We start from the raw sequence: 13,253 nt of genomic DNA, 5'->3' as shown, positions 1-13,253 counted from the left end.
CAAAGGGATAATCCCTTCAACCTCCTATTCTAGTCCTCAAACTAGATGCACAAAAATAGGGGTTTAAACTACAGTAATGGTCACCTGATAAATAAAGTGACAGTGATCCTCTTGCTTCACTATTTCAACCATTTTCAAGCACTCTATATGATCAAAAGTTACTGTATATTCCTTTTAACAAATTTTTAGTGACATATAGCATTCCTTAGATCACACCATCAGTTGCTAGATGTTTGGTGGCTTATCCAAGACACGTTTGCAGATTGTATTACACATCTAAATAAACATTTCAGAATTGTCAATTTTCAACTGGATCTTCAATTTCAGCCTCACATACTCACAAGAGGTGTAATGTTGCCAATCACTTCAGTGTGGGGTTATCTTCCTTCTAGCCTAATTTGTCACCTTTAGGCTAGAAAAAGGGGAAAATTACTAAGGGGGCAAAGGAATTTTGTTCACAATATAAATAAATAAAAAAGAAAAGCGACAAAAGTCACTTGGAGAAAATAACGGGAAACTCACTTGACTTTATCAGATAAAATAATAATAAAGGTGCTTCTAGAAGATTGGAAAAGGTCCCAATGAATCTTTAAAAGGGGAGAGGTCATTTCATTGGCATCTTATTCTATTGATCATTTTTTGTATTTTGACTTGGCTCAAGGGAGTTCAGTGCAAGGGTTTCAAGTGAAACCATCAGTTGATTTCGATGGACTTTGAGTGTCACCCTAGTTGGCCATTGCAGGAGATCACTTCAGGTCTTCCATTGTGTTTATTGCAGGTGTTGGAGCATAATTTCCAGAGGAGAAACCCTTGATCCATGGGTTGATTTTTTGAGCATAGATATTGTTATTGCAGGTCATTTGTTGAGTTGAGCCGGTTATTGGAGGCCGAATTTATTCTTGTGGAGGGCGCATTGCTTGGAGGGCCGAATTCTATTCTGGTCAAGCTTATAATTTCCTTGGAGGCTGATTTATGCTAAGGGCTGAGTCCAATCCTTAGAGGCCGAATCATTCCATTGAGAAGGTCGAATTTCTAAGGGCAAGAATCACTAAATTATTGTGCCATATTAACTTGCAGAAGGAGGCTGAGACTTTTGTCCTTAAGGAGGCTGGATTGGGTTGGTTTGGAGGTCAAAATTGTCAAAGCTAGAGGGGGCCAGATTACAATTTGCCAAGAGGCCGAATTTGTGTATAGGAGGAGGCCGAAATTCTTTCTCCAAGGGGGCTGAATTGATCATTCTAGTGGGAGGACAAATTGCTTTTCCAGTGGTTGAGAATCACCTTTCGTTAGAGGCCGAATTGGTGGCTGAGACTGAGTTTGTTTATAGCATTTCAGAGGGGCCAAATTCACTATTTGCTGAAGGCCAAATTCTAGCCTAGGTCGAATACAATTGCAAAACCTAAGTTTAATTTTTGAAGCCACATTTCCATTGTTGAGGTCAAGTAATCTCACAGGAGGCTGAGTTATTTCTTGGAGTCGAATTTTCATTCATTAGTGGGCTGAGTTTGCTGTTGCTAGGACCAAAGTTCTCACTGTTATATTTCTCAGAAGGGGCCGTGTCCATCATCTTCAGGAGGTCGTATCAGTGCTCACGCTGAATTCTTCTAGAACTGAGATAACTATTGTCGGGTGATCTTCATATTTGAGAGAGGAGTTCTAGGTTCACAATTTGCTATTTTGCATATGTACTCTCTGATCAAATTAATAAAATTTTGATTGTGCCCTTGAGATACATTCCTGCTATCAATGTTTATTATTTTGTTCACAAATTGTTTGAAGAAATGTGCGTGCACAAAGTGTTTGATAAAATGTGTCAAAGGAAATTTTAATATTTTGTTGGGTTGTCTTAGCACATTTTAGCAGAGGTACATTATAGTGGTATCAGAGCATGATCTTGGCTAGCTGTGGAGATCTATTCAACATATTGATTTCTTGAGCAGTGCATATGACCCTTGGAGATAGAGAAAACGTGACATATAGGTGATAGAGGTACATGAGTAGGGAAAGAGAATTGTAGGTTGATTTCGAACCTAAGTCACCAGAGCATAGAGAAGGGGACCTGACCATACAAATGGGGAATTAGGACAAGGATGAGATAGCTTTTGAGAGCCTTCTCAAAGCTCTGAATGATTTGGCAAAAGGCCAAAGTGAGATAGTGGATACATTGAGGCAGCAAAACAATGGCCAACTGTAGGATAACAAGGGTAGTAATGGAGAGTCAAATGCTGGAGAAGGTACATCCCATAGTATACCCACAACCAATCTACAAAGTCATCCTCACATTTATAGTGGGCTACCTAGATCCACTATACCCAAATTTTTTGCCTGCCAGTAAATGGGAAATGTAGATTAGGATGATCCACCATTAGATGTCTACTTCCAGGAGTACCAATTGATGGGGCTTGACTTCCAAGCTACTATCACTTTTAATGAGTTTTGCAATCATAAAGGCCAAAATAAGGGCTTAATAGGGCATCCGCACAGAACATGGAGTTGCAGTGTATAGTTGGGAAATTGACTCTCTCAAAATTTGATGGTTCTGCTAGATGCACAACAAGAGCATGGGTCCAGAAACTTGATACTTATTTTCAGTTGAACCCAATGGTGGAGGTGGATGCTATCAAGCTAGCCACCCTACACCTAGAACGAGAAGCGCATGATTGGTGGCACCTTGGGGCATGCACGTGTAACCTCATATGAGGAATTCACACATAGGGTGATAAACTGATTTGATAGGAGGGATCTTGAGATACACTTTCAGGAATTGGCCTAGCTTAGATAGACAGGCAGTGTTGAAGCGTATATATCAAATTTTTAGAGGCTAGCAGTGATGGTGACAAACATATCATAAGCTTGATTAGTCAAGCTGTTTATAGAGGGTTTGGATGAGCCACTATGTAGGTGGGTGAAGGCCTACAGACCCACTTCCTTACAAGTTGCCGTAAAAAAACATGATACATGCAAGATACAGTCCCTAAGACTAGAGTTCCTCCTAAACTGACCTTTCCACTGAAAGCTAAGGAGGTTAGACCTCCTTAGAAAGAGTGGACCAAAGGAGTCAGTTGGATGAGGATACCAAGTGGACCTTAGGAGGAGGAAATTATGTTTTACTTGTCAAGATCCATGGGCACCAGGGCACAGGTATGCAGGTAAGAGTAAGGCTCACTACATTGAGGTATTCTCAAACAGTGAGGATGAAGAGGACGAGCAGGAGCAACCATAGGAGGAGGAACTCTGAGAGATGAAGAACGAGCAACCTCATGTCGGGGCTAAAGGCGATATTATTGCCTCACTTACAGGTGTCCCTAGTTTTCACACACTCAGGGTGAGGGGCACTGTACAGGGACAAAGAGTGACGATATTGATTAATGGGTGGGCTACCCACAATTTCATAGATGCCAACCTTATGTCCAGGAGGGGGCTAGCCACTGAGGAGTTTGAGGGGTTTTCGGTGGTGATACCAAGGAACAATCACATGGAGTACACCAGGATGATCCCAAAGTTGATTTTGACCATGGGGAATTATATAATCATAGATGATTTCGTTGTGGTTAATGTTCCCAACACCAATGTAATACTAGGAGTTCAGTGGATCTACTCTGTAGGGTGTTACAACACAAATTATAGGGAGATGGAGATGGAGTTCATGGGACGAGATGGCAAGAAGGTAGTATTAAGAGGTATGCACATCTATCTAGCAAAGCTGGTATCATCAAACATGATGGTGGTAGACTTGAGGCATGGGGACATTGAATGGGCAGTGGAGTGTCAGATTATCGATAGGAGATCAACAGATCAACCACAACAGTATCCAACAGATATTATGGCTTCATTGCAGAAACATCAGAAGGTTTTCAAAGACATTCCCCCAGGCAACTCTCCTTATAGAGGGTTTGAGCACATCAAGTTAGAGGAGGGGGTCTAGGCTATCATCACCACCCCATACCAGCATCTATAGGCCTATGAGGATGAGATCGAGAGAGCCATTGAGGCTTAGCTCGAGCCCATTTGCCTCATTAGTGGTTTTGGTGAAAAAGAAGGATGGGACCTTACAGATGTGTATAGACTACCGGTGCTTGAACAAAAAGACCATTAAGAATTGATACCCAATCCCCAGATCGATGAGTTGAGGGGAGCTAAATATTTCTCCAAGATAGATCTTTGCTCTGGGTATCATCAAATTCAAGTTAGAGAGCAGGATATTTCGAAGATTGCTTTTCAATGCCACTATGGGCACTATGAGTTTTGGTGACGCCCTTTGGGCTAACCAATGTGCCAACCACCTTCCAGTGTTTCATGAATCATGTTTTTAATAGATAACTGCATAAGTATGTGTTGGTTTTCTTTGATGACGTTTTGGTGTACAACAGAACATGGGAGGTGCATTTGCAACATTTGGATGAGGTGTTGAGGATTTTGGAGGAATAGCAGTTCTATGCTAAACTGTCCAAATGCGAGTTTGGGTTTGCATGTGATTGGAGGAGAATTGGTGCAAGTGCACCAAGAGAAGATCCGAGCCATTATTGAGTGGCTGACCCCTCGACACCAAATAGACACCAGATCGAGAGGAGTTTTGAGGTGGGGGACATGGTATATTTGTGTCTGCAGCCTTATAGATGGTCCACCCTCAAACAAAAAGGTGTGATGAAGCTGAAGCCGTGATTTTATGGGCCATACATTGTCACCAAGAGAGTGGGGAAGTAGCCTATGAGTTAGAGCTTCCAGAGGGGAGCACGATTCATGTCTTCCATGTATCTTGCCTGAAGAAGGCACTGGGGTAGTAGATCACATTTTCACCCGAATTGCATCCCTTGGATGAGGAGGGACAATTGGTGCTGGTTCGTATATTGGAGGTGAGAGAACAAAGGTTGAGAAGCAGGGTCATCAGGGAGTACCTTGTTCGATGGAAAGATTTACCGATGGAGGATGCAGCATAGGAAGGGGAGCAAATACTTCAACATCCAAGATTGTTCTTGCTTGGGGACAAGCAATCTTGGGTGGGGAGGACTGTAATGTCCCCAATCACTTGAGCAAGGGGTTATCTTCCTTCTAGTCTAATTTGTCTCCTTTAGGCTAGAAAAGGGGAAAATTACTAACGAGGCAAAGGAATTTTGTCTACATAATATAAATAAATAAAAAAAGGGGCAAAAGTCAAATGGACAAAATAAGGGGAAATTCACTTAAGTGACTTTATCAAATAAAATAATAATAAAGGTTCTTTTAGAAGATTGGAGAAAGGTCCCAACAAATCTTTAAAAGGGGAGAGGAGGTCACTTCATTGGCATCCTATTCTATTGATCGTTTTTTTTATTTCGACTTTTGGCTCAAGAGTGTCCAGTGCAAGGATTTCAAGCAAAATCATCAACTAATTTCGGTGGACATCGAGTGCCACCCTAGTTGGCCATTTGGGGGCATCACTGCAGGTCTTCCATTGTGTTTATTACAGGTGTTGGAGGATAATTTCCGGAGGAGAAACCCTTGATCCAGGGGTGATTTTCCGAGCATAGATATTTTCATTGTAGGTCATTTATTGAGGCTGAGTTGGTCATTGGAGGCTGAATTTATTGTTGTGGAGGACGCATTGTCTAGAGGGCCGAATTCTCTTGTGGCCGAGCTTATAATTTCCTTGGAGGCTGATTTATGCCAAGAGATGAGTCCAACACTTAGCTTCTTCTAATGTGGTAAATATACCCTTCACATATGGCTCTTGAAACAATTTTTTTTTATTTGGTATACTGCACTAGTATTCAACTGTAAAGATCAAAAACATAATCTTTACATATGTAAGAATGAATCCAAAACTTTCCAAGCAGCTTTTAGCATCCAACAATAATTCTCAATAGTTACTCACACTTTCAACAACCATTGCAAATGGGAATAGCCACTCTTACGTACAGTTCAAGGCTCAAAATCTTCTCAACATAAAATAATAATATCCAAAATAAGATCCTAAATCTCTCCTATGAATGCATAAAGAAGTAATATCTCCTAAGTAACTCACGTAATAAGTCATATAATGTATAAAATAATAAGGAAGAAGTGATGGCTATGCTACATCTCTTAATATCCTCAACATAAAATAATAAAATCTCGTGAGCATAAAATGATAATATCCAAGATAAGATCCTAGATTTCTCCTATGAATGCATAAAGAACTAATATCTCCTAACTCAAGTGATAAGTCAAATTATACATAAAATAATAAGGAATGTGGTGGCTATGCCACATGTCTTATTCTCCTTAGCACAAATAATAAAATCTCCTCAACATAGAATAATGATATCCGAAATAAGTTCCTCAAACTCTCCTATGAATGCATAAAAAACTAATATCTCCTAACTAGCTCAAATGATAAGTCAAATAATGCATAAAATGATAAGTGGTGGCTATGCCACATGTCGTAGTCTCCAACAGAGTGCTAATCAAGCAAGGACATCTCCTCCAATGGGTAATTGACTATGTCCCTAATCTTCAATGATCCTACTCAAAGCTCTCCAATAGGTTTAATCCCGTAGAAGCTCTTGAAAATGTGCAGTAAGCCCTCTAAATGGCATGTGTGGCTCCTGTAGGTGAGACATCCCATTAATAATCATGAAAATATGTGCCATAAGATATCAAATGATGGATCAACCCACTAGGATCGGAAATGGAGTGTCAAAATTGGTGATCATATGTCGAAGTAGTTCTCAAAGCTAGGTCATCACCTCCAAATGGCTCAATAGCTTGGTTTTCGAGGTGTAACAACCCTCCAATCAAGTGCATACTAGATACATAATGTAAGGTGTCAACAAAGAATGTGCTAACATCAATCCATGTGTAATATCATCAAGTCAAACCACTATCTCAATAAAGGGGATGTACCCATCAAAATATACCATGATTTGTGAAATGCTTCGATATATGTGCCAAGGAGTGGAATGCTCCACTAAGAATGATAGTAAACCCCATTGCAACTCTATGCATGTGCTAAGAATCGCCCAACAAGCAAGGGTACTCAAGTATTAGGTCTTCAACAAGATGAGCCATGCAAAATATAGCTATTGAGTGTTGGGAATCATGATTGTTGTTAGACCAAAACCCGTAGGTGTTAGTCAACAATCACATCGCCAGAGATAAGGATCCACGAGAGGCAGTTAGTCCATGTCACGAAACACACAGGGAGCGTTGGTTTATCTAATGTCAACAATCTCCCCCCCAACGCGAGTCGGGTGTGTATCAAACTCGTGACCTATGCTCTGATACCACTTGTTGGGAATCATGATTGCTGTTAGACCAAAACCCACAGGTGTTAGTCAACGATCGCATCGCCATAGATAAGGATCCATGAGAGGCGGTTAGTCCATGTCACGAAACACACGGGGAACATTGGTTTATCCAATGTCCAACATTGAGATGGCTATAATTGCCTACAAATGTGTTCACGAGAGGAATGCTCAACTATAATTGTAAACAAATGATATGAAGATGCTAATCCAATGTCAGATAGGTCCAAAAGTGCTAGGGTGTAATATTCCTAACGGAAATATTAAGTGAATAACAAAAACATGCACTATAACAATAGTTAGGAAATTCAACACATACATAGGAAATCAAAACAAAGAGGAAGTGCACCAAAACTCTGAGCCATTTTATTTGTTTTGAGTAGAATGGAGTACGATGAGTATGAAAATAGGAACCTGGGCTTGCTACAACAAGCTAGGCGAAACCCAGGTTGGAATTGTGATGCCCTAGTACTGGAATGACTCCACCAAAAACCTCTGTGTTGACCCAGTAAATTACTACCACTGCTGTTGTAGGTGAACTGAGATTTCGACCCTCAAATCTACTCCAAAAATTATGCAAAATTAAATGTAGGCTCTCCACACCAGCTCCAACAAAACCCAAAAATATCTCACGGACCCAAGTGGTGGAAATGGTCCCGAGATAAACTGTGCCCTCCAACAATTTCTGCTACTGATTGCTGAATGGAACTAGGAGCTATGCCCTCGTAAGTGCTCAGAAAAATTTGTAAAATTAATCCTAGTCTCCTCTCACCAAACCCACAAAACCCAAAAAGGGTTTGGGTTGAATCCACCGACCCCTGGTGATCCCCAACAAGTGTGAATTACCCAATTTGGCCAAAAAATGCCCCACAAAATGCATTGTTGTGGGATGCCCGAAATATGACACTGAAATCCTATCAAAGTCCTACAAAGATCCCCTTCGGAAAATGCCTGATTTCTCCAACCCAAATTTCCTTGAAAAGAAGCCACTTCCTGCTCCTGTGCAATCTTGAGCCAGTGAGCTCTGCGCACAATCAAAATGAGGGGAAATTCGTCCCAAATTTTGACCTCACTTGCTACCCTGCAAAATACTCCAAATCTCTGGTCTTAACTATGAAGAATGTCTCAACAAAATCTTGGAGTCTCCAACCAATTGCAGCTGCTCCAAATGATGTGCTACGAATTCCTTTTGTGCTCGAGAGATGCGCATAGCTAGGAAAATTCCTACAATGAAGCTCAAGGAAAGCCTTGAATTGGACTCCCAAATTATCTCACTAGGGAGACACTCGAAGTTCTTCGAAATGAGGGTGGAATTCCGCCTGGAATTCTTGGTGCTAAACAACACTTTTCTTCTTGTGCTAAACAACCCCAAGAGAAGACGAAAGGTGAAATCTAATAGTCAAAGGATAATCCACAAAATGAGTCCATCCTCCTTTTATAATTTCTCGTCATGCCTCTAGACTCCTTTTTTTCAAAATTATTTTATCAGTGGGGGCCATTTTCCACTAAGTTATTTTTGCCACCATTTAATAAAATAATAATTTGCCACTATTCTCCAATAAAATATTACTAGCCACCTTTCTCCAATAATATTTGCCCCTTTTAATAAATATTATTAAAATTGGGCAAAAATTCCTTAGTGACTACCATGCTCACAAAATTGGGGATATTACATAGGGTGCTCATCTAGTGAAGTCAAAATCCATGGCACATCATCATCATCTAACCAATGTGAGGGCGAGATAATCATATGACCAATTGCAAAGGTGAAGCTCTCTCTCCAAATGATATACCAATGTGCTAAGAGTTAGACCATGTTGCTTGTGAACCTGAGATTTATGGGGCTTTCAATGATCAAGCCCAGGTACATCCATAATAAACCACTGAAACAACTCTCTCTTGATGTTTTCAAGGGGCAACAAAAAAATAAGAGTGCAAAGAGAAACTCTCCTCCGGACTCAGTAGAACCCATTGGTGGCGATGGTCAACAATGTCACAAGGGAATTGTTGAGGAAAATATGTGCACCAATAACAATGCCAGTGTTTATCAAGTACTCTGTCGGTACCATCTTGCAAGCCTTTGACATTTGTGATGCAAATCACAAGTACAACTAAGTTGTGATAATAATCACAAGGGGTGTGATGAAAATCACATGTGATAAGAATCACGAGTGTAATACCTTCTACAATTTGAGAGGTAACAGTCTCCTTTATTCAAATAGGTCCAGAGCTATTGCGAGGTCCACATATAAGATATCATCTCTATCTTGTTGCAAGGGTTTATAATCGATAATTTCCTTGTGGAGATTAAGTTCTGGGTGGATCCTTTTAGGAAGGCAGCAAGATCCAACTAGTTATGCCTACCAAGTTGGGATAATTAACCATTGTAACTTAGGTAATTAGTAACATTTTTATGGATCACTCAGGTTAATTAGGCCTCACTTCTTTATGAGACTGTTGTTAGTACTTATATTTTAACTTGGGGATGGTTAACCACTCAAAACTATTTAGAAATCTATATGACGTATTGTCATTTTTACCTTGTTATTTTGTTACTTCCTTTATCCAACCAGTTATTGCTTACTCTCAATAACAAAGACTATATGTAGCTGTTTTTAAGTGCTTGCAAATCTGTTTTGAGTCTTGACAAACCATGTTGTCATGCATTGAAGTGTGTCCTCAACATGAAATAATGAAACTATTTCTTTTGTTAGTGGTTTTTGAGTTCTTGCAAATTTTTTCCACAAGCCATGTTCTCATGCATTGAAGTATATGCTCAACATAGAAACAATAATGAAACTATTTCTCTTTGCTAATTTGGTAACACTAGAGTGACTCTGAATTGTTATTTTGTTTTCTTTGTATTTAAAGTGCCTATTTCAAAGATATTTTATGTTTTGTTTGTGTAGTGAAGCTGTTATTCCAGTTAGGGAAGATTCAATATGGGACCTAGGTTCCCTAACCAAGGTATTTCACTCTAACCAACAAATTTTGTTGTTACTCCCCTTTATTGGGATAACTTGGTTCCTTTCAAATGTATGTGCCATGGAATTTTTTCTTGAGAGTGAGGTAGCATATTTTCCAAAGCTTTGAAATTGTGCCTAGTTTAGTTCCCCTGTCTTAGGTTATTTACATTCCATGATGCTTTGTCTCTCAGGTATAAATAGCTATTGATATGGTCTATTTTGTTTAGCTTAGCAATTTTCATGATCGAAAGTTTTATGGGTTTGTTTTTCCTAGCAGCATTTCCATATAACTTATGCCTTGTTTTGTTACGTCCTTCCTTGGCTTAGGTTTTTTATATTCATTGCTTTTTTCCTTATGAGATACAAATTACATGTAAAAGTGTAAGCATAAATTGCTAGTTCTCATGATGCTTCGAAATTTGAACAATCTCTAATTTCTATGGTTTTACCTTTGGCTTCCTTGTCCGATTCTAACTATTTATGCAACACTTCACTTCCTATGTAGGGTTTGGCTTTTCTTCCACTAATTCTCTTTCAACATATTGCCCTTTAGCATGAGATTCTGTGAATGGTTTTTCCTGATCTTGATCCCACATATATTTATTTAAGTTGATAAATATTAACTTGCATAGCAAAAACCATTTGGCCTTATCCTATGGATTAATTGTGAATAAAATCTTCCATGTTTGGAGGACATTCCACAAAGGCAACTTTGAAACAACATTACTTCTGAGTTGTTTTTTGAAACTGGAGCTATACTTTTCCAACCAAAAATTTAACTAGTGATCTGCTTTTTAACATACTAGTCATGGCAACCTTTGTAAAAAAGAGCAAGATAAAATGAAAGTAAAGTTCTGGTATGCCCCCCCAGTGTCTTAAAGTGACATCCTTGGTCTTTCAATGGTTGGTATGCTTCCTTAAAAGATAATATAGAAAATGGACCATCATAACAAATTCCATTTCTCATGGAAATATATTTAAAAATGTGAATCAAACAACAAATGAAGATCTAAATTTATCGTTGAAATTTTGTAGAGTACCATATAGTAGTCCGCCCTTCTAAAATATTAGCAAAATAACAACATTTCCCTTCTTTTCCAACTTGCTCTCTTCGATTGTTGAATATGACTTGAGGAAAACGTTTTGTGATGTCCCTTTCCACCCCATAATAGCAGGGAGCTTGACTTAATTACCTATCATGATCCCCGTAGGTTATAGTCGGGAAAAAAGGGGATTAGCTAGCTAATTATCAGATATTGATTTAATAATTAAATAAAAGGTGGTAATTCACTTTAGAAAATAAAGTGACCCATGGTATTGATAACCACATATAGTATTTTGAGGTGGCAAAAATTTATAAAACAAGGATGAGGCTTAAGGAAAGGGTATGTGAGATTTGATTTGTGAAATTACTTGGAGCTTGAACAACTTACAGTGTGAGGGGAAACTCTTGTGAAGTGCCTAGTTTCGGTGTTGGAACTATACACCCTAGTTGGTGGTGAGGGGCTTTGGTGGTGAAACATCCACCCTAGGTAGTCTAAGGGGAGAGTCATTCTAGGTTCTCCATAGACCCAGATTGTTATCTTAGGTGAGGCCAAATTGTCAAATCTAGGAGATCGAATTGCTATTTTTCAGAGGAGGCCAAGTTGATAAATCCAAGAGGCTGAATTGTTATTTCCCAGAGGACGTTGAATTGATAAAACCAAGAGGCTAAATTGATAATTCTAGAAGGGACAAATTGTTAATATCAGGAGGGCCGAATTACTATTTCCAGTAGGGGCCGAATTATCATTTCTAGGAGGATTGAATTAATAGTCTTAGGAGGGCCGAATTCCCATTGTCACGAGGTCCAATTATCATCTGCAGGAATGCCAAATTGTTGTTTCTAGGCGGGCCGAATTAATATCTCCAAGAGGGTCAAATTGCTAATTGTTGTAGGGGAGCCAATGAATTTGTTGAGGGAATATCCAACCAAGTATTTCTAGATGATTTATCCATCAAGTTCTCCTCAAATTAAATTGATGTAATTTTCCTCCTAGAATTATAAATAAAATAGTTGGGGTTATGTAGTAGAATTGTTTACAATCTTTATGGTTGTTGTCTCTATAATTCTGTTTTTGTTGAAAATTCTCGGCAAAACTTATTGTGTTTTTCAAAAGGAAATTGTAAAGAAAATTATGGGAATTCAATTAAATAAATAAAGGGAATATTACAGTGGTATTAGAGCTAGTGCCCCTGCTAGCTTGAGGGTTTATGTCAATTTATGAAACCAGAAGACAGGGATTTCATGACATATAAGAGAAAAAAGAAAGGAAAATAATTTCCCTATCCAAAATCAGAGAAAGAAGAGGTAAGAATGGAGGATCGAGAAGATCAACCCTGGGGAAGCATCATGCATGCCTTGAGCGATTTAGCTAGGGGACAACAAGAGTTAGTACAGGGACAACATGAATTGGTACAAATGATGGCCAAAGGACAACAAGGTTTAGTGTAGGTTCTCACTTAGACAATTGTGAGCATTCAAGGAAACCAACCAAATGCCAATGGTAGCAGTGCAGGAGTTCGAATAGACAGCGAGGAGAGTCAAGCAATCAGGAAGGATATCATTTAGAGACTAGCAATAATTCCAGTCTTATCCCTCCACCATCAATCAAATTCACGCCTAGACCTTTTTTTACTGAAATGTTTGGAGAAACAAGCAGGTAATTAAGGTCAGCCAAGGCGAAATGAGGATTTTTCTGACTATCTAAGGGAATATTAGGTGCTAGGGGGAGAGTTCCATGCAGCTATGTCTCTTCACGACAACTACACTATCAAGTATTGGAACAAGCCCAAGGATTACAATCGAGGAACACAAAATTATGAGATTCCTATAAAGGTGAGCAAAATAACTATTCCTTCCTTTGGTGGCACATCTAGTTGCACAACATGGGCCCGGGTCCAAAAGTTGGATACCTATTTCCAACTTAACCCAATGGAAGAATTAGAGACTATACAGTATGCTACCTTACATTTGGAAGGTGAG

At 39.2% G+C, this 13,253-nt stretch overlaps 1 protein-coding gene across 1 annotated transcript in view; it reads left to right on the top strand.

The window, feature by feature from the left end:
* LOC149229254 (uncharacterized) overlaps positions 1 to 13,253 on the top strand; it is a 290,283-nt gene that overhangs the window by 27,623 nt on the left and 249,407 nt on the right. The window contains exon 4 of the mRNA XM_089380986.1: positions 10,172 to 10,229. Coding sequence (XP_089237112.1) covers positions 10,172 to 10,229 — 58 coding nt within the window. The remainder of the gene's footprint in view (positions 1 to 10,171; positions 10,230 to 13,253) is intronic.

This window comes from Pinus tabuliformis, chromosome J (assembly GCF_031772625.1).
Source record: "Pinus tabuliformis cultivar Carrire ecotype Pingquan chromosome J, CPIR1, whole genome shotgun sequence".
NCBI classification, from domain to species: Eukaryota; Viridiplantae; Streptophyta; class Pinopsida; order Pinales; family Pinaceae; genus Pinus; species Pinus tabuliformis.
The sequence above is the reverse complement of the archived record's forward strand: the minus strand, read 5'-3'. Positions and strand labels throughout refer to the sequence as shown.